The 25847-nt window shown below is 43.3% G+C and overlaps 2 protein-coding genes across 5 annotated transcripts in view; one reads left to right on the top strand and one right to left on the bottom strand.

The window, feature by feature from the left end:
- The first annotated feature begins 359 nt into the window (after positions 1 to 359).
- Cbr4 (carbonyl reductase 4) lies at positions 360 to 18896 on the top strand. Its single transcript, XM_057753182.1, has 5 exons — positions 360 to 576; positions 2472 to 2592; positions 3184 to 3317; positions 6707 to 6841; positions 15805 to 18896. Exons 1-5 carry the CDS (start codon positions 435 to 437, stop codon positions 15981 to 15983), a joined length of 711 nt encoding a protein of 236 aa, XP_057609165.1. The 5' UTR covers positions 360 to 434; the 3' UTR covers positions 15984 to 18896.
- A 3316-nt stretch (positions 18897 to 22212) lies between these two features.
- Positions 22213 to 25847, bottom strand: part of Palld (palladin, cytoskeletal associated protein) — a 364130-nt gene continuing 360495 nt past the window's right edge. For 3 of the 4 annotated variants that reach the window (XM_057752401.1, XM_057752402.1, XM_057752404.1), the window contains one exon: positions 22213 to 24269. In XM_057752401.1, the coding sequence (XP_057608384.1) occupies positions 24097 to 24269 (173 nt within the window). In that variant the 3' untranslated portion in view covers positions 22213 to 24096. Of the gene's footprint in view, positions 24270 to 25671; positions 25719 to 25847 lie in introns of all 4 variants that reach the window. The other variant, XM_057752403.1, reaches the window with a different exon arrangement.

Here is a 25847-nt window from a genome sequence, read left to right as displayed (position 1 = left end):
GTGCAAGACGTAGTAACTTGGGGAACCACTTCATATTTCTCCAACAGGTTTTATCTGCAGCAAAAAACGTGGGTGACTCAGGACAGTTCCATACCCAAAAGGACATAACGTGGCTGCTAGCTACGGAGTGGAAAGTCCACGGTTTTGGCAACCCTATTATCTGTGAGCAAAGGACCTTTGGCCCCTGAACCATAGTGCCAACTGACTAGCCCAGCATGGGAAGAGGCAGGTTGCAAAGCTCACAGGCACAGTCGCGGGTCTCTTAAGCGAGGACTACAAAACCCAGCATGCAATGCAACACCGACGAGTCCGTGCGCGCTGACGTCTAACTCTTCGCGCCTTATTCTGTGGCTTGGGTTGCTGTCAGAAGGGAGTTTTTACTCCTTTTCCCCCGGAGCTGTGTCTTTTATTAAACGTTCTGTCCGGGGTCCGAGATGGACAAAGTTTGTGCGGTTTTCGGAGGCTCCAGGGGGATCGGCAGGGCTGTAGCCCAGCTAATGGCACAGAAGGGCTACCGTCTGGCGATCGTCGCCAGAAACCTGGAAGTGGCCAAAGCCGCCGCCGGCGAGCTCGGCGGTAGGTACCTGAAGAAGTGCCCCCTCCGTGCGGCCGCGGTGCCAGCCGTCGAGCCTGAGTCCACGAGCTCCCGGTCACTGGCCCTGTAGATCAGTCTGCGCCCAAGATCGCTCGTGACCCATGACCAAGTCCTCAGTGGGGCTCTTGCCCACCCCAGGCAGATCTCGAGGACCCCTGAGAAGTAGCTATCTCCCCACGGCCAGTACGGACATTTGACAGCCGCCTTGCTCGGACCTCTGGTAGGAGAGAACCGTCCTTGGTGAAGTCACGAAGGTCAGGCTGCCGGGTAGAGATTGCATTTTCCAGAGAGCTCTTCTTGCCCTGCACGAAGGCACACAACAGTATTTCAAAGAGAAACCTGACTAGCAGCCTGTCGATAGATCAGCGTTGCTTTCCCAAGTTGACCAAACACTTTAATAAGTTATTAATTTGTTTCGTCAGATTCTTTTAATTGCATTCAAATTCCAGCCCCCCTCCCCCGATTATTAATAGTCATTCAATTGCGAGTTTAAGTCTCGATGATTGTGAGAAGACAACATGGAAGTTGTTAGTAGAATGGAGAAAAATACATGTCCCTATTAGGAAAGCATTGGGTATTACAGGTCTGAAGGTGTAGCCAGTGCCTGCTATATTTATGTACTTATATGGAAACAGTCTTGATAATAATAATGTAACTCAGACTGGCTTTGAACTTGGGATTCTTGTGCCTCAATTGCCTTGTTGTTGAGATGACCTTACTTTGCTGTGACATCTTTAGTACAAAGCACCCTTTGACCCTGCTGTGTGATGTCTACCTCCAGGCTTCCCTGCTTCCTCTGACACTGGGTCTCACTATGCAGTCTAGGCTTCCCTTGGATTCAGATCTAGTCTCTGCCTCCTCAGTGCTGGGAACACAGGCGGGCACCATGTTCTAGCCGTTCATCTGGGTGTGAACACAAGCTTCGGCACCCAATCAGCCCTGCTTCCAGTTTTCTAGACAACTGTTACTTCGTGTGCTTCCTTTGGGATCTCCTCCATGCATCTTGGCTACCCAGAAAGGTGTACCCCTATCATAAACTAAGGGGCATGTGTGTTAACATGGTAACCTGTTAAATAGAAAATACTTTTCCTTTGAAGTATAATTGCTTGTGTATGGTAATAAGGATCAAACTCAGAGTTCTTCTGAGCCACCTCTCCTGCCCAGGCTGGCCATAAACTTACAGCTGCAATCTCCTGTCTCAGTGCTGGGACTGCAGGCATGCCCAGATTTTATTGCAGGTTTTAAAATTGCATGTCTTTTATTTAGGTGGGTGGGTATGTATATGCTATGGCGCATGTGGGGAAGGCAGAGGACAGCCTGCTCTCTCCTTCCACCATGAATTCACATAGCAGGCTTACTGGAAACTACCCTTACCCAGTGAACTTGCTGACCCCTAATATTTTTACTTTTAAACGTTCCAAGCTTACTTCTGAAGGATTTGAGGTTCTCACTTACCCAGGATAGCCTTCCACTTGTGAATCCAGCAAGTCGCACACCGTGGACAGCCTGGTACTACTGTGCTCGGCAAGGAAACCCCAAAGTTCTGGTTAGTTTTCTGTGATAGTTTATCTCACGGGCCCCCTGTAATCCTAGCGTTTGTCGGGCTGAATTCTGAGGCCTGCCGAGGCAGTACAGTAAGACCTTGTCTCGGAGTAAAAGCAAACACAAGAAGAAGGAAGAAATAAGACCTCATTATTTCTTCTTCACCTCTGCCCACTGTGTCCCTTTCCTTAGGTGGTCCATGGGACAGGAACCCACGACATGCCTTCATCTCTAGGATCAACACGGGCTCGCCTTATAGTCTAATCATATTGCAAGTAAGTTCGAAATTCAAGTGGAGATTTACAGGCAATTCTGATTTAACTTTTTTTCATAGGAAACCACTTGGCATTTAGCTGTGATGTTGCTAAAGAGGAGGATGTTCAGCATACGTTTGAAGAGATGGAGAAACATTTGGGTCCTGTCAATTTCCTGGTAAATGCAGCTGGCATTAACAGGTTGGTCAAACATTGAGGTAAATTTCTTATGTCTTTTTAAAACAAGATTTTTCTTATTAGGCCATGTCTTGGTTACTTTTCCACTGCTGTGACAAAATACCATGACCAAGGCAATGGAGTGTTACACTGAGGTATGGTTTCAGAGTGTTGGAGTCATGTTGACGGAGTGAAGCCATGGTGGTAGCAAGGCTGCAGACTCCTGTCTTGATCTATGTATAGGAGGCAGAGATGGGGCACAATGGGAACAGGCCAGCACTTAGCTAGAAAGCACAGCTTATACTATATCTTAAATCAGGATGGTAATTATGTTTTAACTTGATTTTTAAAAAGATCTTCTTTTGCTATTTTAAACTGTTGTGTGTCTGGGACCATGCACATGGATGCAGTTGCCCGTGGAGGCCTGCAGTGGATGGTGAATATCCAGGGGCTGGAGTTACAAGGTGGTTGTGAGCTTCCTGATGTGGGTGCTGGGAACTGAACCCAGCTCTACTGAAAGAGCAGTTGGAACTCTTACCCCTGAGCCAGTTCTCCAGCCCCTAGACGTGAATGTTTTGTTCTGCTTGTTCATGTTCTGCTGTTTCCTTCTTGTAGAGATAGTCTCCTAGTGAGAGCAAAAACTGAAGACATGATATCTCAGCTTCACACTAACCTCTTGGGCTCCATGCTGACGTGCAAGGCGGCCATGAAGACGATGATTCAGCAGGGTGGATCCATTGTTAATGTAGGTGAGTGCTCACCTTCGTGGGTTTCTAATTATGGCATATAAACATCAGAGTACTCAATCCACTGATTTACTTGATCAACAGCGAAGTGTATCGTTTTGGTATCTATGGGAAACATATTTAACCGATGAATGAATGAGACAAAGCTCACAGATGTACTTCTCCACAGGCGTCAGCTAGGCGTTAAATGGTGACTTAGACAAGTATTAAAAAATGACGTCTAGATTCAGTGTTCTAAGACTGTATGGCGCGGGAGAGGCCACAGCTGCGCACATCTGCAAGTCTTGCTGTATATGAATGCTGTACCAATTATGTCGGCAGTTTCAGTTTTTAAGACAAATCAGGCATCCCGTTTTCTTTCTTTTCTTTTTCTTTTTTGTCAAACCTATAATGATTGTCAGAGCCAAAGGGCCAGATGATGTACTGTGTGATTGTATTTTCTAGAAAAACCAAGATGCTACACATATGATACCTCAACAATATGGCTGCCTACACAAGACCTGGACAGTGATCTATCAGTAGATGTCTTAGTTAGGGTTTCTGTTGCTGTGAAGAGACACCATGCACATGACAACTCTTATAAGGAAAACATTTAATTGAGATGGCGACTTATATAGTTTTAGAGGTTCAGTATATTGTGGTAGGGAGCCTGGTGGTGTGCAGGCAGACGTGGTACTGGAGAAGGTATTGAGAAATCTTATGTCTTTGCTCATAGGCAACAGGAAGTGGTTTGTCTTATTGGGTGTGACTTAGCATATATGAAACCTCAAAGCCCACCTGCACAGTGTGACACTTCTCCATCAAGGCCACACCTATTCTAACAAGTACACACCTAATAGTGGCACCCGTTTTGGGGGCCATTTTCTTTCAAAGCACCACAGTAGACACTGTTAAGGGGAAAACTCAAGGGGTCCTGTCCTACCCCTAAAGAAAGAACTACAGGAAAGTAAGGGCTGCTGAGAACAGAAGTAGCCTTCCCCAAGGGTGAACCCCCTAATTGGTTATCAGTACCAAGTGGTCAGGCCTGATACCCTTACATACAAGCAACACTAGAAAGACTCAGCAGATTGTTTTTATGCATTTATATATATGTAACAATAATAAAGAGAAGAAGAGTCTTAATTTGGGACTGTGAGGGGCCACTGGGAGGGTTGGATGAAGGAGGAGGTAGAAATTTTATTTTTAAAAGTTGCAAAGAAATCCAACCTAATTTTTAAAATTAAAAAGAAAACTTGTAGACATGGAGGGTAAATAATAATTACTTATAGCAGTTGCATGGATCACTGACCTCTCTGGTGTCAAGGTTTAAGGAACATTAGCACTTGGCCATTCAGTTTGCTGGAATCACAAGGAAGAGGTATTGTGGGTTGAGGGCGGAAAGTACAGAATGACATGGAATTTGATTTCAGTTTAGTACTTAAGGTTTGCAGCAGACCGTCTGCTTTTTATTTTTAAATGAGAAGCAATGCCTTAAATAGCTGCACAAGGGTCACAGTGCTCGTTAGAGATCTCTCCTAGGAGAAACTGGTGACCTGTGGCCTTCTGACATGGCCACTTCAGATTCTGGGTTCTTAAGAACTGCCACACTGGCCCAAGACTGTGCTTCGACCTCACGGGGCAAATCTGTTAAAACACCTACGTTTTAGATAAGTTTCGGAAACCTAAATCCTCAAAATGTTAGAATGTTGCTAAGATGAAATGTACATACTTATCCTATAGAAAAGTACCACAGGAAGGGCTGAACCTGTAGACTTGGTATTTTACAAGTCATTACTTGGACCAGATGAAACCAGAGTGTGACCTAGGTGCTGGAGTGAAAGCTCCTTGTTGGACCTTTCTGTCATGCCTGGAACGTCACTTTTTTTCTGTATTTCTTCCACACACCTCTTATCCTGTCCACCGCTTTCCTTACCCTGAGGGTTTTCTTTCTTCCTGTGCTGCTTAGTTTTCTTCCTCTCTCTACCGAGGAACCACATTTGGTGATGGGCTCGCGACAGCCCAGTTGGTGCAGGACAGAAAGATGGCAGTGGTTCTGTAGATAACTTTTACTGTTCTTCTTCATGCTTAGGGACACATACACCTGCCATTGTTTGCGGGTCTGTGCATTCATGTTACACAGGCTTGTGTCTTGGGAACAGTAGGAGATGCCCCATGGTGCGAAGAAGTGGGCATCACAGTTCATGTCAGTGTACTCGGGGATGCTCGCACCACTGGGAAACCACCCTGCAGTGGCATCTGGCAGGGGCCAGTTACTGTCATCAGGCAATGGTTAATACAAGTAAACATTTTAACATTGGGTTTCTTTAGTATAAGAAAAAGTAGAGCATTCTCTTTTTCTAAAATAATTTCAATTTTGTGTTAGTGTTAGGTTCCTGTTTATTTTTGTATTGTAAGCACAGGCCAGTGGTGTAGAAAATTACTTCCCTACTTCTGTTTTTTTGCATAAATTGTATGTATTTGCATAAATTTATATTTGAATTATACATATTCTTACATATTTATTAGACAAGGTCACTGAGTAATCTTTAGTAGCAAGTACAAGGTAAATATAAACAAAATTGTAAAATTTCACTATTAGGAAGTTCGTATAGTCAGTATTGATTGACAATAGTTTAAATGTACTGGATTCATTCTTGGAGGTGAAAGTGGATCTTGTTCATATCTACAATAGACTCATAAATTAATCAGCCTTTATTTTACATCATCCGGCTTTAACTTATTTCTGCCTGTGCTTGTTACCTTTCTGTTGCTGTGATAAACACCATGGCCCAGAATACTCATGAAAGAGAGTTTATTTTGGCCTATGGTCCCTGAGGGATACGAGTCCATCTTGGTGGGAAGACAAGAGGCAGGCATGATGGCAGAAGCAGGAAGCTGAAAGGTGATAATATCTCAACCACAAGCATGAAGTAGAGAGGGAATTAGAAGTGGGGTGAAGCTACATACTCCTAAATCCTGCCCCTCCCCCATCACACACTTCCAGCGAGGCCACACCTCCTAAACTCCCTAAACAGCAGCACCAGCCGGGGCCAAGTGTTCAAATGCCCGAGCCTATTGGCACTTTTCTCATTCATGCTATCAACCTGCCCACCCAGCATTCCTGTTTAACCTCTTCCAGCCTCTCACCTACAGAACAGATCATGTAAGCCCCCTCCCTGTCCCTGGTGGTTTGGCATCATTTTCTTTCCTTTCCTCTTTGCCGTGTGTGTCACGGTCAGGTTGACCCCTTTACCTGTTACTTGTGGAAGGACAGACAATGCTTAGAGTTACTCATTTTAGCAAAGAACGAAGGAAGGTGGGTTTCCCTTTCCGTCTGTGGACTGTGCATTATGTGACTTTTCAAAGTACAAACCAGTTGGTTTACACTTACTTCATTTCCTCTTTTCTTGCAGGGAGTGTTATTGGTTTCAAAGGCAATGTGGGCCAGTCCGTGTACAGCGCTACCAAAGGAGGGCTCATTGGGTTTTCACGCTCGCTTGCTAAAGAGGTTGCACGGAAGAAAATCAGAGTAAATGTGGTTGCACCAGGTCAGTGAAGACTCTACAATAACCGTAATGTGGTTGATGGGCAAATTGGTCGTCAGTAATTGACATTTGGGTAGTGTCTCTCTAAAATCATTGTGGAAAGAGATAATAAGCTAGCGACTAAAGATGTTTTCCTCATGCTTTACATAAGATTCTTTACTCTTAAATTCTGCACAAGCTAAGGAATTCGTTATGGTAAGAGAACCTTGGAGAGCATCTTGTGTTTTGAGACAAGGTCTTCACTATACTCTCTAGTACTGGGATTGTAGGCTTGCTCTACCACACCAGGCTTATTCCAGCCACGCTGACAATTTAGAAAATTGTCACCAGGGGTTCAACATAATCTACCTAAAGCTACCTGGCTGTTTCATGGAGAACTGAAAGATAATGTCCCCAAGGTTTCCTTTAGAATTATAATATTTATGTCTTTTTATCTTTCTGCTACTGTCTTTTCTCTTAATGATCTGGGATTCTCCATTGTCTTATTATGTTTTTATTTACTTATTATCCCCCTTTTGTTTATTTATACATTATTTGTCATTTGCTAATAAAAAGATGTCTTAATTTAGATCTATGTGTCACTGCTAAGCCATACCTAGATGTGGTATCTTTGTCTTGCAATTTTAATTACTTAAGAGGTTTACTACTGTAGACCTCTTCCACCTTTCGCTTATAACTCCCTCACGGCTCCAGCTTGGACCTGAGAGTTGGCACTAATATTGAGCCAGTGGGTGTTTTTCAGGATGTTCTGTGAACCTGTTTTCTGCCTTGCACACTTTCATCCCAGTTCACTGTTCAGTCACAGGCTAGCTAAGTTCAGGCAGTCCAAATCCACGCGCACTTAGAAAGTTATTGCAGCTCGGTTACGTCCTCTATGAAGGAGAAGGAAAGGGGCCCCGAACAAAAGCTGTCCGTGGAAAGCTGCATTGTTATTATGTAGGCCTGGCTCTCTGCGTCCGTATGCTTTGTGCAGGCTGTCACTGTCAGTGCTGGCTGAGCTAGCCATCTACTGCCATTACAGGTGGTGATTCGTGTGTGGAGTGGCATGATTTCTCCCTCTCTCTCTGGGGCTGCAGTGGTATGAGTAATGAGTTAATTCTATTTTCTGGTGCTGTAAACGCTCACTGGCTGAGAGAAGGTCCACCACCTTCCCAATCCACACAGACTCATGCAGTGGATGTCCTAGGGTGGCTTCCTCTGTGCCAGGGCTGTGCTAGGTCCAGGAGTAGCAAAAATGAGTATTTCTGCTGCAGGATGCGGAGTACAGCTGGAAAGACATAAGTGAACAAATCAATGCAATGTCAAGTGCTGAAGGTAGAATAGATGTGTACCACACTGGGGAGGTGCTGAAGAATGTCTGTTGTGGATTAGTTGTCAAGGCAATGGGATGAATGGTGGAAATCCAGCTTGTATACAAAGGAGAAATTTTAAGACTGTTATGGAAGTGCCTTAGAGAAGATCTTATTTTCCCAGTGCGATTCATATTGGGGATAGAATCTATTGCTAAAATGTGCCCACTTAATAGGGTAGCCTTTGTAGTATTATATTTTGTGTGTGTGTGTGTGTGTATGTGTGTGCTTGTGCATAGCCTAGATTGAAATAAGATTTAATCAATTCTATAGATTATTTATTGACTTAATTTTGATATTAAGTATAAGCACAGACTTCTCTTTCGTTTCCCAGCTGCCCAGACCCGAATAATCACACAGAAACTATATTAATTACAACACTGTTTGGCTAATGACTCAGGCATTTTTCTAACTAGCTCTTACATCTTGAATTAACCAATTTCTATTAATCTGTGTGTTGCCACGAGGCTGTGGCCTACCGGTAAAGGTTCTGAGCATCCTTCAGCAGCTACATGGTGTCTCTTTGACTATGCCCCCCCCCTTTCATCCTGGCTATATTATGCCCTGCCATAGGCCAAAGCAGCTTTATTTATTAACCAATAAAAGCAACACATATACAGAAGAGCATCCCACATGGATTAAGATCTATCAGCTTCTTCACTAGATCTTTGAACAGAGCTAGCAAATGTGTACTTAGGTTGTACTTACCCATGCATTCACGTGTGGAGGCCAGTCAATCACTTCTCCACTATATTTGTTGAGACAGAATCTCTCCCTGAACCTGAAGCTCACTGTCGAAGCTTACTGAGACTGTGATCTGTTTGTCTTCCCAGTGCTGGTCCTTCGTGTTGCCATGCCTGGCTGTGATGTGGATCCAGGGTTTCCAGACTGAGGGCTTATGCTAGTATGGAACCACTTTCTTCACCGAGCCATCTTCCCAACCCTCAGACCTCTAGTTTGTTTCTTTTTATGTTGTTTACTTCAAGTGGAGGTTCCGTCGGAAAACAGTTGAAAAACAAATGTAGCAGAAAACCAGGGAACAAGGCGAATGATGAATTAGACTGCCGCTCTGTGCTAAATCTGACTGTTCTTCAAAGGTCTTGTTCTACACTTTGGTCTTTACTGCTTGGCTTATTAAGTAAAGTTGTTATCATAGATGAATCTTGCTAATTGGAAATCAATGATTGATATTAGATGTACTATTTGATAGATTGACTATAGTCAATTACTACTCAGCATGAATCAATGAAATGTACTTTCTTCTGAGATTATAAAATATAAATTCTCACTGGACAAGAACTACGTGCTTGTTTTTAGGAGCCAGAGTATCCCAGACTCTAAACAGTTCATATTTTAGAAGTTGGCTTTGAGATGTGGCTCAAGCTTTTGCCCAGCATGCACTGGGCCCTGAGTGTGACCCCAGACACCGCCTTCCCAAACTCTTTGCTGGATGCTGGGTGTGTCATTGTATGTCCAGTAGTGAAGTGTAGTGTCTTTGTCCTAAGCTGCTAGAGTGCATGTCGCTTCAGTCACTGTTTCTTGATCTGAGGGATGGTGGCTTTGTCACCGGCTGGGCGATCAGTGTTCAGTGAAGCACTGCAGCAGCACCTTCTGCTGGACAGTGCCATCTGCTGCTGGTTTATGGGTTTTGTAGCCATTTAAGTCTGTGAACACATGGGGAGTTCAGAGCCTTTACAAATATGAATGATATGGGGACAGTCTTTTGGGGCTCTGGAAAGTAAGACAACATAATGATAAGTGTATGGATGTTCAGGGGCCACTGATACCTCCTCTCGGCTCTGTGATATATGGGGTCCATATCTGAGAGTAATTGTAGGTAGTGCTTTGGGCTGTGAATTTATGTCTGAGAGAGACATGGTTCAAGAGCATTGTCATAGGATATCATTGACATTTGGCACAGCCCAAATAAGAGACTAGCCTAGCATTTCTTGTTCCATTTCTGATGACCTGGAGCAGGTATATGAAGTTTGAAGAGCTGCAGGTAGGTGGGTCAGAATAACCATTGTGCTCAGTACTGTCATGGTGATGATGTGGCAGTAGCGTTTGCTCAAGTCTATTACATAGCTGAAGGGTGACCCCCCCCTTGTATTATGCAGATTTTTCCTAGTAATGTGTCATGAGTTGTAGCACAGAAACCACGCTCAGGTAGGGTATTAACAGTAGGGAAATGAAGGGAGCACAGGGTGAGGGCAGTGTGGTCAGCTCTGGAGCCTTTGTGCAATAGTTCTGTGCACCTAAAGTGCTCTAAGATAAAGTCTACTAACTAAAACGACACCGCGCAGAGAAGAGAAGGATCCCTAGGGATATCACTCATTGTCACATTGCACACAACCCAAGAGGAAAAACTGGTATGTCAGGGCAAATTCTTCCCTCCCTTAAGCAAACAAAAGAAAGCGTTTCTTATTTAGGCCACATGTGCACTGGAGGTGACAGAGGACAGCGTCAGGGGTCTGTTCTTTCCATCTTTGGATCTGGGGATTGGACTCAGGTCATCAGACTTTTGCAGCAAGTGCCTTTATCCACTGAGCCATCTCACAAGCCCTTCCCTTCCCTTCACACCCTCGTTACGTTTAGACTTCATTGCAGTTCAGCGATGGCCAACAGCTCTCTGTGAGATGTTTAGCTCCTGGTATGTGTCCATAGGTCTGCAGAGAGGCTGTGGACGGTCCCCCTGACAACCGATACCCTTATTTTCCAAGCTGGAGCTGTGGAGGAGACCCCCTTTATGTAGCAAATGACCACACACCTATTTGTGTGTAAGAAATTATGTAAGAAATGAGGGCTTTTTTTCCCTCAGTTTCCTTACCTTCCAGTCATGATGATGCTTATTCAAAAGCCAGCCATGCACAGCCAGAGGAGCCCTCAGGGGACCTGCCATCTTTGATTGGTTTGTTCCTCCTGTGATACACAGTCAGCTCTGTGTTCGTGCACAGCTTCCTTCACTCAGAGCTGTGCAGCACCACAGAGCAGGGGACAGAATCTTGATTCGTGAACCTGAATCCAGTGGTGCCCTCTCCACAGCAAATCCCACCAGAACCAGCTGGAAGTTGGCCTGAAAGTTGCTAACCTATACTGACAAGAGTGTCCCTAAACCATGGCTACTGTAATTTCTTGTGGCTTATTTTTGTTTGCTTTTTAGATTAAATTGCATCATTTTTCTGCTGAGTTTACTAAGTTAGTATGAAACACTTTATGCCAATTTTGTTAGAATTTTAGAGTAAAAGACAATTGAATCATGAATTCTTTGAGACCCTACCAGAGATTTTCCTTTTTTAATTAAAAAAAGTTGAGATTATTCATGAATCAGTATTTCTGTCATTTCTGTCCCTCCCTCTCCACTCCAGCTCCTCTTGCTTCTCTCCCAACCCCCTCTCATGTTCACAATCTCTTCTTCAATTGTTATTGGTACACAAATACTTGTGTGATGCTAAGTCCTTTTAGTGTGCTTTCTGTGCGTATGTATTTCGGGCTGACTGCCTGGGATCAGCTAACCTACTGGGGGCTCATCCTTCGAGGAGATTGAGTCTCCTTTTGTCAGCAGTCATTAATTGGCTGCAGCTCTTCATCTCGGGGTCAGGCCTCATGAGATTCCCCTTCCAAGCTGCCGTGTCAGCTGACATTGTCATTGTGCAGGTCTTGTTTAGGTGACAGTATTGTTGAGATTTCATGGGTTCAGCCTCCCTGTCATATGCAGGAAAAACCTATTTCATAGCAGACATCCTGGTCCACTGACTTACAGTCTTCCCGCCCCTCTTCTGCAATGTCCCCTGAGTCTTAGTTAGGAAAAGTAACATGAAGTTTTTAGCATTAACATTAGTGATTTCACTCAATTTTTATAATCTGAAGTGATTATAGGGTTCATTTTCTCTGGGGCACCCTTGAAAAGAAGCAGGCTAACACAGCATTGGATCTCAATAACTCTCGGGTTCTTGAGAGAATTGGATTCTGCTGGATTCTGGCTCCTTACTGAAGAACTAAGTTCCATCTTTGGGCCATGTGTGGTGGCCCATTCCCAGCACTCAGGAGGCAGGGCAGGTGGGTCTCTGTGAGTCTGAGACGAGCCTTGATGACAGGAGTTCCCGGACAGCCACGGCTACACAATGAAACCCTGTCTCAAAACAGCAGGTTTGCTCGCCAGTTGGAAGTCCGCAGAGGCCTGTGCCAGCTGCTGCCTTCATCCTTTCCTCCCCATGCTGTGTTTGAAGATGAAAGGAACTGCTGCTGAGTTTTCAAATAAGTGTGCTGAGAGTTCATCGTAGAGGAGGTTGTGTTTCACAGTATAGCCTCACAGGCAAACACAAGTGATACAGCATCCGTGTTGTAATTTCTGGCCTTCATTATAGACCATCTGTAACTCATAATGTTCATATTTTTTCAATAATTCTATCTGGGTGCAGAGATTTTATATATATATCTGTGTGGACAGCTTAAAAGGAAAAGTACAAAGAAAATCATGATCGGGTGTACAATTCTGGTAACAACGTCACTTTGATGTCCAGCAGTGATCAGATGATAATGTTAGCGCTTTGGCATGTATGTTTCACCTTATTTATACATGCAATTCATGTGTAGCCTACTTTTAAGATTACAGATGTGAAATCTTCATTTATGTCATTGATACCAACATTATTTTATGCTGTGGATGTTGTCAACTGGCTCCCTGTTGAAATACCTCTCAATTTGTTTCCAGATTTCATGAGTAACCTCTCACTGTCTTAGATTTTATGAGAGAGAGAAAAAAACTACAGTTGTTTCTCACAGGACTTTAAAGAAAACATTTAAGTTTTCATAAGTGAAAACCCAAAGTAAATGTAATGATCTGGTATTACACAATAAACTAGCAGAAGATTCCGGTATTTAGCTCAGTTATCAACATATCACTTGTAAATGATAGTATATTAAAGTTGATTTATAATCTAATTTATAAATGATTTAGCTTTAACTAATCAAAAAGTCAATTTGAAAACTTTTTTGTGTGTGAGTGTGTGTGTGTGAGTGTGTGTGTGTGAGTATGTGTGTGAGTGTATGGGTGTGAGTGTATGGGTGTGAGTGTGTGTGAGTGTATGTGTGTGAGTGTATGTGTGTGAGTGTGTGTGTGTGTGAGTATGTGTGTGAGTGTATGTGTGTGAGTGTATGTGTGTGAGTGTGTGTGTGTGAGTGTGTGTGTGAGTGTGTGTGTGAGTGTATGGTGAATTTTCGCTTCCTGTGGCTTGTCTGGCAGTTCGTAGACTTTTGTCACCCTGAACTTTTACCTGGTGCTCTCATGAAGATTAGTATTTGCTTTTTCTTTCTTTTCTTTTCTTTTTTCTTTCTTTCTTCCTTCCTTCCCTCCCTCCCTCCCTCCCTCCCTCCCTCCCTCCCTCCCTCCCTCCTTTCTTTCTTTAAAAAACTAGTGATTGAAGTTGGGCATGGTGGCATACACCTTCAGTCCTAGCACTCAAAAGGCAGGGGCCAGTGGATTTATGTGAGTTTTAGGCTAGAATGATCTACCAGGTGAGACCATGTCTCAATTTTTTTCTAGTATTAGTGAACAAAATACTATGTGGTAAGATTTTATTAGTGATCTATGTATATCTTGTAGGAATCTCTTAAGGCAGTGCTTCTCAACCTTCCTGACAGTGCCACCCTTTAATACAGTTCCTCATGCTGTGGTGACCCCAACCATAAAATTATTCCATTGCTACTTCATAACTGTAATTTTGCTACTATTATGAATTGTAATGTAAAAATCTGATATACAGAGTATCTGACATGCACCCCCTACAGAAATGTCATCTAACCCCCAAAGGGGTCGCTACCCAAAGATTGAGAACCACTGTCTTTTTAAAAATAATTATTTATTTTAAAAAAGATTTTTTTTTTCTCATTTTACATACCAATCCAAGTTCCCACTCCCTCCACTCCTTCTGCTTCCTCCACCTCACCGCCCATTCCACTCCCATCCACTCCTTAGAGAGGGTAAGTCTTCCCATGGAAAGTCACCAAAGTCTACACCTTGCTTTGAGGAAGGACCAAGGACCTCCCCATTATTTCTAGGTTGAGCAAGGTGTCCCTCCAAAGAGAATGGGTTCCAAAAGCCAGAACCAGCAGTGAGGATAAATCCTGGTTCTGCTGCCAGAGGCCCCACGGTCTGCCCCAGCCATACAACTGTCCCCCACATTCCGAGGCCTGGTTTGGTCCTATGCTGGTTCCCCCACTGTCAGGCAAGAGTTGGTGAGCTCCCATTAGCTCGGGTCAGCTGTTTCAGTGGGTGTCCCATCATGGGCTTGACCCCTTTGCTCGTATTCTCACTTCTTCCTCTTTTCGACTGGACTTCGGGAGCTCAGCCCAGTGCTCCACTGTGGATCTCTGTCTCTGCTTCCATCAGTTGCTGGATGAAGGTTCTATGATGACATTTAAGATATTCATCAATCTGACTACAGGGCAAGGCCAGGGACCCTCTCCACTATTGCTTAGGGTCCTAGCTAGGATCATCCTTGTAGATTCCTGGGACTTTTTCTAGTGCTAGATTTCTTCCTAGCCCCATAATGGCTCCCTCAATCAAGATACCTCGTTCCTTGCTCTCCCTCTCTGTCCTTCCCCCATCTAGACCATCCCTCAAATTCTCATCCCCCCTCCTTTTCTCCCTTTCTCCTCCCTTTTTGTCCTCCCTTTCCCCCATTCCCATGCTCCCAATTTTCTCAGGAGATCTTGTCTATTTTCCCTTCCCAGTGGAAAACATGTATGTTTCTTTTAGGGTTTTCCTTGTTACCTAGTTTCTCTGGGTTTGCTGACTGTAGGCTGGTTATCTTTTGCTTATCTAATATCCACTCATGAGTGAGTACATGCCTTGCTCGTCTGAGAACCACTGTCTTAAACCTGTAGTTGATCCTGGTGTGTGTATATATTCATACATACAACCATTGTGAATCACTGAATATCTAATATTTCACTCTGCAGAAACTTGCTTTCTGCACACTCCATTGTGTATATACCAATATTGAGTTAAAAATTTCATCTTTTGCATACATTTTTTATCAGGATTAGATATGACCATAAGACTTTTTTTCTTATATGGACTTTGGAATCCCGGGCTATCCTGTCATCAATTACCTTGGTTTAGTAAATGGAATGGATTAATTCTTATTAGGATTGCAAAATTAGTTCATAGGACCATCTTTTTGACACTATCTCTCAACACTCTTTCTCACTTTCTCCCCCACCTATGTGAAAGTCATTTTTGTAGCATTTTATTTATAGCATTATAAGGGAGTCACCAGATTTTATTGCATTACAACGAGTATGTAGCAGTTACTCCCTCTCCCATAGATTATGGTTGCTGTATTTCACTCGTGTTTGTATCTGCCTGTTACATTTCACAGTGTTATCTTTATTTTTGCCAAGACTTGAGTCATGGACTTGGGAGTTAGGCATTTTTTTTGTGTTCAGTAACTGTTCGCTGAGTTAAAGTGAATAAAATTGTACACTTAATTAATTGCTAACAATATTCTGTATTTCCTAAACAATGTTTATTAATAATGTCAAATTCTCTTTATAAAAGATGGACAGCCTTCTTTAGTGTCCATACTCTCAACTGAATTGACATTTCTCTTTTAGGATTTATTCACACAGATATGACAAAACACTTGAAAGAAGAACATTTGAAGAAAAACATCCTTCTCGGGAGGTTTGGAGATGCTCTCGACGTGGCTCATGCGGTTGTGTTTCTCCTAGAGTCTCCGTACATCACAGGACACGTTCTGGTTGTGGATGGAGGATTACAACTCACCATCTAATCAGAGATGATTCTGTTGTGATGGTTGTTGATTAGGGTCAAGTGCACTTTTTTTTATTAATTAGGCAATCATATCTATATGGGTGACATTTGATACTAAAATGGTTCTATCTTTATATGAACATGTTTCAAAAGAACAATGAGTGACCAGTTGTAGTCTAAAAGGTATGAATTCTCTCTTTTTAGAGATCATAGAAATTTTAGTACATAGACGTTTTGTAATGCGTCAGTATTAATCTATAGAAGATTCTGTTGTGATACAGTTTAATTGTATCTGCTGGGTTTCTAAGACACCAATTTTGTGCTGTTGCTAAATAAGAGTATTTGCAGAAGATTGAGATCAATTTTTTATTCGTTACTTTTTGTTGCTGTGGTAAAACATCATGATCAAAAGCAACTTATCGGAGAAAGGGTCTCTTGATGCTTATGGTTCCAGAGAGATGGAGTTCATCATGGCAAGGAAGGCTGACAGCAGTCAGGGAAAGCATGGTGGTCGGAGCAGGAAGCTAGCTGGTCACATTTCATCCATACACAGGAAGCAGAGGGGACACAGGAAGTGGAGCCAGGCTGTAAAATCTCAAAGCTTACCCCTGAGAGACATACTTCCTCCAGCAAGACTGCACTTCCTAAAGGTTCCATAGCTTTCCCTAACAGTGCCACCAACAAGGAACTGAGTGTTCAGACATGAACCCTTAAGGACATTACATTCAGACCAGCACAGTACTTAGAAGTCTTGCCAAGGCTCACCTTTTATGTTGTATGGTGCATTTTGAGGCAGGATATCACAATGTGAGCCTCCTCCTCAGCTTGGGAAGCATTGGTCTTATTAGAGACCAATTTTTGCTGGAGAGTAGAAATGAAGACATATAGCTGAATGCAATAGAGATAGCATTCCTTCTGCCTTGAACTCTTGTGGGCAATAAAGAACTATTTTTATATACTAGATTCATGTTGATTTTTTTTATTTACCATCTTCCAAATACTTTTAATATTTTATTTTAAAAAGTAATGTTTTTACCAAGGTGCTCATAATCTCAGATACTTGGTCAGCTGAGGCAAGGACATAACAAGTTTAAGGACATGCTAGGTTACATAGTTCAAGGTCTGGGGATGTGGCAGAGCACTTGCCCAGTAGAAGCAAGATCCCAGGTTCAATCCTTAGTGCTTCAAACTAGAACAGAACCAAACCCAGGAATCCAGGAGTTATCTAATTGCTGTTTTCAAGTAGATCATTGTCTAAATGGATTTTTGATTATATATAGTCAAATAAAAAATATGAATAGGATGTACTAATAAATTCAGAATAATAGTGCTAAATAATAGTACTAAATAATTCAAAATAAATCAAAAGCTGTGTGCTAAATATGGAGTCCTTTATCCCTGACATAGTTTCTTTACTTAATTTTTTAGCATTCTGTTTTTTCGGTCCTGGGGCTTGACCTTTGGGCTTTGGGCCTGCCTACTAAGTTAGTGCTCTACCCATAGGTTCCAGCCACAGCCTCTGGTTTAGGAGAACATCTGATGTGAGTGCAGTTAGTACTACTGAAGGAACAGCCTGCTAAATGCAAGGTGGGGCAGTTGGAGGACTAGCAGCATTTCTAGGCATGTTAGGTAATGCGACACTCAGGATGTCTCCCAGGTGGTGCCCATGGTAGAAGGCTTTGTGCATAGAGAGTGGGTAGCTTCCTCATGCTCTGTCCCATGTGTCTTTGGCCACCTATACTTGTACAGGCCTCAGTTCCCTTTGCTGAACACACCATGTTCTGAAGACATCAGCGAAGCTGGTTTGTTGTGTAAACAAGAGGAAAGCAATGAGGAAGAAGCCAAGTATGGTGACACTCACCTGGGTATGGTGACACTTGCCTGGCTATGGTGACACTCGCCTGGCTCTGGTGGCACTCGCCTGGGTATGAGGACACTCGCCTGGCTCTGGTGGCACTCGCCTGGATATGGTGACACTCGCCTGGATATGGGGACACTCGCCTGGGTATGCGGACACTCGCCTGGGTATGCGGACACTCGCCTGGGTATGAGGACACTCGCCTGGGTATGGTGACACTTGCCTGGCTATGGTGACACTCGCCTGGCTCTGGTGGCACTCGCCTGGGTATGAGGACACTCGCCTGGCTCTGGTGGCACTCGCCTGGATATGGGGACACTCGCCTGGATATGGGGACACTCGCCTGGATATGAGGACACTCATACATGGGGTGGGAGGGGAACAGAAGATGAAGGTTGTTTTTAGCTACATAGTGAGCTTGAGACTAGCGTGGGCTATGTGAGCAAAATCCAAAAACAGCACTGAAAACTAGGTTACCAATAGGCTTACCCTTGAGTGTATGTTTGCACTTTAAAATAAGCTGCTCTTCCCTTCTGTGTCAGACTGAAACGTGGAGAGCTGTGGGAAAGGGGAAATAAATCATCATGGCTCCGCTCCTGGCTCCTCTCCTCCTGTCCTCACTGACTTGGTAGAAATTTCAACTGAACACTTGAATTCCGAGGCCCAAGAACTTCAGTGAATTCTTGGGCTGAAGACTCAGCTCTGGCTGTTTTCCTCCTCCCCGCAGCTCATGGTCCAGCCCATGCTGAACATTTGAAGGAAAAGGTTGGTGGCCAGAGCCAACGTTTTCAGTTTTCATGCTCAGTTTTAAAATGTGTGCTTTTTTCATGTTTTCATTCATATTCTATTTACAAGGGGTTGTGTAAACTTTTTACAGATAGAATTATATGTTGCAAATTACTTTAGGGGGATAATTTATGCAGAAAAGCTAAGTTGATCTACACGCATCTCTTACCCAGAATAAGGAGGGAAGAAAAACTGCTTTGTGTATTCAAGAGTTGATACCCATTGTTACTGGAGCATTTTCCCCAAGCTTTGTGAATAGGAAAAAGTGTGAATTATGAAATTATTCTACTCTCCTGCTTGACAAACATTCCTAAATAAAGTGTTTAATAGCTGACATTTATGTCTTCATTTGTTATGTAATCAAATGTCCTGCAGTTTCCTGATAGCTCTACCTTACTGTTCTGTACAATGCACACCAGGTATACACGTGTCTTTTTTGTTGTTGTTGTTGTTTTTTGTTTTTGTTTTTCAAGACAGGGTTTCTCTGTGATTTTGGAGCCTGTCCTGGAACTAGCTCTTGTAGACCAGGCTGGTCTCGAACTCACAGAGATCCGCCTGCCTCTGCCTCCCGAGTGCTGGGATTAAAGGCGTGCGCCACCACCGCCCGGCTGCACACGTGTCTTAAGTTTGAATAATTACCTCTAATGTAACTTGGAATTCTTGGACCAGTAATCTAAATAGGATGCTCTCAGTACTGTGTGTGTGAACAAGCCTGTCCGTTTACTTAACGAATTGATAAGGTCCCAGTGAATTGAGGACAGACAGTTGGGGCAAGGAAAAGAATTTTGATTCGGCAAACCAGCAGGACTTAGAAGATGACAACTAGGATTCCCGTAGCCCATCTCAACGCTAGTGCTCAGGTCCTTTTAGCTTGAGCACTGGGATGAAGGAAGTTATGGATCAGCCAGGTCACATTTTATCTTCCCTCTGTCACTATTCCACCCCTTGTTACAGGGAAAGGGGTAGGGATGGTGGCTTCCCTGACACTTCCAGCTGGAGGCAGGTGAAGGAGAGGTGATTGTGGGATAGATCAGCACAATCTGGAGAATATGGGCAGATCCTAAAATGCAAGCAAACTCTCAGATATGCAGCCAAGACTTTACATATCGTAAGAGTGACATAATCCCATTTCTCTCCTTTATCAAATGTCACTTGTACCTTATGATGCTGGGTTTGGGGCTTCCTTTAAAGCTCATTTGTGTTAATTCCCTTAGTATTAGTAGTAAATTTATAAGGCTTCACAGAGATGATTGGAAAACTGTATGACATAATTGTCCAACAAAAGCAGCCCTTACCCATCTGTCATATGCTCCCTGTGGGGTTGAAGCTATAGGCCAGGTTAAAATTCCATCAGCATTCCCTTGCTGTAGAGAACAAAGCCAAAGTCCCTTCTTCGGAGTACAGCCAAAGAGTGATCATCTTTGGAGTGGCTCATCCTGCTTCCATAGTGATGTAGTGATCTCATTTCTACTGCAGCATTTATAACATCCTTCCTGTAGGGCCTGGAAAGAGGATGTAGGAGAGTTACCTCCTCATCATATCAGTGAGTTGGGAGGATAAATTACCATACCAAGTCAAATATTTCTTAAATATTTGACCTCTTTCTCGATGACGGTCTAGGTATCTGATGACCTTGTTGAAATGGGCAAACTGTTGGGTTCAATGTCACTGATATGTGGTGGATTCCTGGTTTCACTCTGGCCAATATGAGAAAGGCCTCAAGAAGTACTTGAGGTGATTGGGTCTACTTTGCTGCAAGTTGTTGGGCTTCCGTTTCTGTTATTTTTCCGTTAGGATCTCCTAGTGTTGCCCAGGCTGCTCTTGAACTTGATAAACTCCCGAGTAGTTGGGGAAATTAAAGAAATGTACCATAACTAACCCTTCCTCAAGTCTATCTTTGGGGTCCTAACTCAGGAGTATATTTAAAGACAAAGCAGAGGATACACAACTAAGCAGTGCCCAAGATATGGTCCCCTGCCTACCCTTGTTTTAGCGCCAAGTCTCTCCTGCAAGGTCACCTGACAAGTTGTAAAGTTTTTCTCCTGGAGACAAGTTCTTCCTCTGGCCGCCCCTATGCCTTCAGCCATTTCTTGTCACAGCAGAATATTCCTGGGGAAATTTAAATTTCTTAAAGGTCCATTCTTTCAATAGTCTGATGTACAAATAGTGAAGTACAAGTGTCTCTTTAGAGTGTGTTCTTTCTTTCCAGATAGGCCAGTGACATGTCTTTTGCAGCACCATAGTTCTGAGAGTCAGCTAAGCTGGGAAGGAATGAGGGACCAACCCTCCTCAGATGATGACTTGGAACTGGAAGGCTTGAGAACAACCGAGATTTCTAACTTTTTAAACATTTGTATGTGTGCTTATTTAAATATTTCTGCCAGTCTCGCCTACCATGTGGGTCTCGGAGACTGGACACAGATCATCAGGCTTGTTGGCAAGTGTCTACCTGCTGAGTCATCTGTCTGACCTCAAAATTCAGATTTCTGGTTCAGAAGAGTTGGGGACCACTGAAGAACTTGCATTTCTAGTAAGTTCCTGATAGCCAGTCTAGCGAGAACTACTTTAAGAACTGATCTACAGGCTTCTTAAAGAATAAATCTGAATCTGTAAAAACGAAATGCCAGACATATAGGTGAAATCCCAATATGTCACGTGCCTTGAACAACCCAGGTGAATAACTGGTACTTCTGGTTTTATTTGCTTGCTGAACTATTTTGAGAATCAGTAAGCTGCCCTACACTCCTCTCCTATGCAATTAAGCCTGAATCTCGGTGTTATTTGGAAGAGGTTGCTTTTTTCTTTTATGTGTGTGTATGGCGTACACACAGCATGGGTACAATTGCCCAGGCAGGTACATGTGGAGGCCGGAAATTGACTTCAGTATGTCTTCCTCAGCCGCTTCTATCTTGTGAGACAAGATCCCTGAACCTGGCCGACCAGTGAGCCCCAGGAACCGGCCTATTGCTACCCACTCAGCACTGAGGGTACAGATGTCATTGGCCAGGTTTTTAGGTAGGTGCTGCAGATATGAACTCAGGTTTTCATTTGTATTCGGCAAATATTTATGTGGTGAGCCAGCTCCACACCCCTATCAAAGGGATTTGAAGGTACAGTTAAGCTTCTACACTAAGTGCTGTTTAGAAAGGAGATTGTGTGGGCTGGCTTGATCTATTCAGACGCACTTTAAAAGGGGAATGGACTCTCCGTACCAGAATCAAAGCATGAGAGGGTCTTCATGAAGGGAATTCTCCCTTCTGGCTTTGAAGATGGAGGGGAAGAAATAGCCGTGGCCGTTAGGAGAGGAGAGCAACCACTGGCTGGCAGACTAAGTGGGTCCTCTGTCCCATAACGTCAAGGAACTTCTGAATTCTGTCTTAACTACTTGGGCATCAGGTGAGGCTGCAGCCAGTGACACACTGATGTCAACTCTTCTTACCCAGTGAATTGGGACCTTGCCATCTCGTGCCCAACGTCTGATCTCGCCAGCTCTGACAGTGAGACGGGATGCTTCTGACTCTACCAATTCAGTCCAGCAGCCACAGAGCGAGTGCAGTGTCGCAAAGGATCAACCACTGTTTGTTAAATATTTATTTATTGATGTTAAGTCCACATTACAACAGCACAACAATCCAAAGTATGGTAGTACTTTGTTTTTTTTTAATGTTTTTTTTTCATAAATACAACATAAAAGGTGGCAAAAGAATGCTAGTTAATCCCAAGCCCAGCAAATTAGCAAAAAAAAAAAGTCACATTCAGAAAAATTTGGCAATTATGATATAATATAGGTCACAATTCTACAACAGAGATAGGTCCATAAGACCCTGCATGGTTACTTAAATCCCCCATTAGCAATGTGTGTGTGGGCGGAGTCTTGTGCCACACTGTATAGAACATCTGCCACGCAGTGCCCAAGCCTGCTAAAGCTCGGTTTGTTGGTGTCCTTACAGAAGGAGAAGGCTGTGCATGTGGAACAGTAATACGGGATACATGGGGTGGTCACAGACACAAGATCGCTTGAAGTACGGTGCATGGGTTGAGTAAATGAGCTAAGAGCGTTCGACACTTTATAAATAATGAACAATAGATAGGTTTTGCATGAGGAACACAGTGCTTTCTTTCCATAGCAAAGTACCATTAAAGCCTCATGTTTCATACTATCAGGCCAAATTATTTTCTCTCATTTAAAAAAGAAAAATATTGGTTCCGACTTAAAAGTCATCAAGTCTGGTCAGAATCGACTCCATTTAGCTGATGCAGAATCAAAAAGCGGTCTTTGCAGCTTGGCCTTTAGGTGCTCCGAGCCTGGCCCTTCTTAGGCTAGGTTCCATGGCATCAGGGAAGCGAAGGGAACTAGAAGTTTCTGTTCACCACCTCTTAGTGCCAACGGAAAAGAAACTCATCGTAGCACGAGCTTATTTTTGTCCCTAAAGTCTCCATTTCCCTCAGACAGACTAGACCCTATAGGCTACTTCTCGTTCATGCCACCCCTGCAATCTCAACCATGTCCAACTTACTCTACACACTAATGTCATCAACTACACACTCAGCTACATGGAAGTCCTCACCACACACCCGCTCCAGACTTCCAGATGACTCCCCTAGAGTCCTTGACTGGCTAACGGCAGTGTTTTTGAATCTATGATTTTAAGGTTTAGAAAAAAAACCAAAGAGGAGCCTGGCCCACTCTCTATGCTTTCCTCTAACCTGGATCTGAGATCTCTGTGTGGGTAGCAATTCCTTCCTTCATTCTTTCTCTGCCTTCCAAACCCCTTCCCTCCGAATACATCCTGCCTTGGTCATTTGGGTGGTTCCGATGCCTCTTGTGGAATGAACTGTGATACATCTAGACTTTCTAGAGAACACTTTCAATTGTTTAAGTTTGACTTAGTCTTTTAGTTAATACGGATTGTAAGGAAGCTTCATAGTGAAGTAGCTTAAAAAGAAAAGTGATACGGATAAAACTGAGGGCAAGGAATTCCTTTCTGATTTGACACAAGCAGTTTGCAAAGACAAGGCGTCGCTCGGATTTCGGTACGGTTCTCATTCCCACCCTTCCCTATTGCACGTGGTTCACGGTAGCCATCTATAGACCCTGCACCTTAGAATCCCTGTGGCATCTAACATTCCACGCCGCCACACGATAGCACCTATCGCTTGTGTTTGAAGGCACTTGTAGGTAACTTAAATCGCGGTTACCTTTGAATAGTTGATTTCTTTCGGCATTTTGGCATTTCAGACCATTTGAATCACAACAGTTCTGTAAGTTCTAACCTGGACAACAGCTGTGAGTTTTCTGTGCAATGTGTACGTTTCTATAAGCATCACCTACTTAGATTCTCTATCAAGTAAGAAAAATATGATTTTGGTGTTTTTTTTTTTAAATTTCTTAAAGTCAAAAGTATACTTCTGTCTTTTACATAATGTGACAGAGGAGTATGTTGGTCAAAGCAATGGCGTTCAGTTTTCAGCTTCAACGGGGTGCCAGTCACAGGTCCTCACTTTCTACCAAGCCGCTGTTCAGTGCCAGGTGAGATGGGCTTGCTTCAGGTTGGAAAGCGGCTTTGATGTCTAGTCCCTGGTCCGAAAGTGCTGCGTAGCGACTGGCCGAGGGCCGTACCTTTTTTGGCTTGGTGGTCTGTGGCTGCTGCTGCCACTGGGCTACAAAGAAAGACATCAAATGAAGATTTTTTTTTAGCAAAGATTGCTTGGAAATGCCTTAGAAGTTTAAATAAATGCAGAATGGCTTTTAGCAGAGCCTGGTGGCTTACACTGGCAATCTCAGTCCTTGGGAGGCTGAGGCAGGAGATTATTGCAAATTTGAGGTCAGCTTGCATTGCACAACGAGTTACAGGTCAGCCTGGGTTTCAGAGAAACAACCTATCTCTAAACACAAAAGCACACTCACAAAACTGATGTCTTTTGCTATATATTGGGTCCACACATATTTTCCTTTAAAAAGATTTTGTTTTCTATATATGTGACTGTTTTGCCTTCGTGTGTGCACATGCATGGAGTGTGTTTAAGTGTGTTGCCTGTGTGAGTGCATGTGCAGAGTGTGTTTAAGTGTGTTGCCTGTGTGTGTGCATGTGCAGAGTGTGTTTAAGTGTGTTGCCTGTGTGAGTGCATGTGCAGAGTGTGTTTAAGTGTGTTGCCTGTGTGTGTGCATGTGCAGAGTGTGTTTAAGTGTGTTGCCTGTGTGTGTGCATGTGCACTGAGTGTGTACCTGGTGCTTGGGAAGCCAGGAGATGCTAGAACAGGAAGTGCTCTGAGCTGCCGAACTATCTCTCCAGGGCCTCATAAATATATTCTTTGTAAAAGAATGAATGCAGCCCCGGTGGAGATGGGATAACTTAGAGGTCCTTCTGCATTTCCCTTACAGGATTCACAAGTCACTGTCTATGTGTGGCCACAGACAGAGCCAGGCCTGTTGTTCTTTCTGCATCTGCGGTGCTGGGAAATTTCAGACAGTTGATAAGCTCCTCATATCTGACCCATCTTCCTCTCTTTTAATAATAATTATAGTTAGGTATTCTAGATAGATTTTTAACATTAATAAATTGAAAAGAATCAGGCATTTGGGATGCTTTCAAAGGACTATTACTTTCTTAAGCAGAAGTAAAATGTTGGAATTTGTTTTGAAATGGTTTTAAAATGTGGTTTTTCTTATATCAACTGATCATATGATGCTGTTGTTCTAGTCTTTCAATTGAGCTGTGGTTCTTTAAATTTAGGATGCATGTACACACACATACACATTCAAGGATCTATTGCTGAGCTGCCTGAGATGTATTAATGAGAGAAGCACTTAGCTATGTAAGTCCACATTCCAGAATGAAGGAACACACGTTAAGACTGCAGCAGGACACCGCGAGAGGCTTGTGACTCAGGCAGAGATGTTAAGAGGCAGTCACAGACAACAGGAATAAGAAAACTGACAAAGACATACGCCTTTGCCCACTGTTAGCCCTACAAATGCTCAAGTGAGAAAGCCACAGCCGACTAGGCAGCCTGAGAAACCAACATGCACATCTCGCTAATCAATCAAAGACCCTGGCGATACTTGGGGGCTTGTTCTCCCGGAGGGGTTTCGCTATTAATGTCGGGAAACTATAAACAGAAAGAGAAAGAATAACATGAAAAAAATTTTTTTTTTGGCAAATAAAATGCCGGAGTATAAACTTAGAACATAAAGCCTAGAGTAATAATGTGATATGTCATTCTGACATCCAGTTCTTA

Source organism: Chionomys nivalis, chromosome 20 (genome assembly GCF_950005125.1).
Source record: "Chionomys nivalis chromosome 20, mChiNiv1.1, whole genome shotgun sequence".
In the NCBI taxonomy this organism is placed as follows: Eukaryota; Metazoa; Chordata; class Mammalia; order Rodentia; family Cricetidae; genus Chionomys; species Chionomys nivalis.
This window is presented reverse-complemented; position numbering and strand designations above follow the sequence as displayed.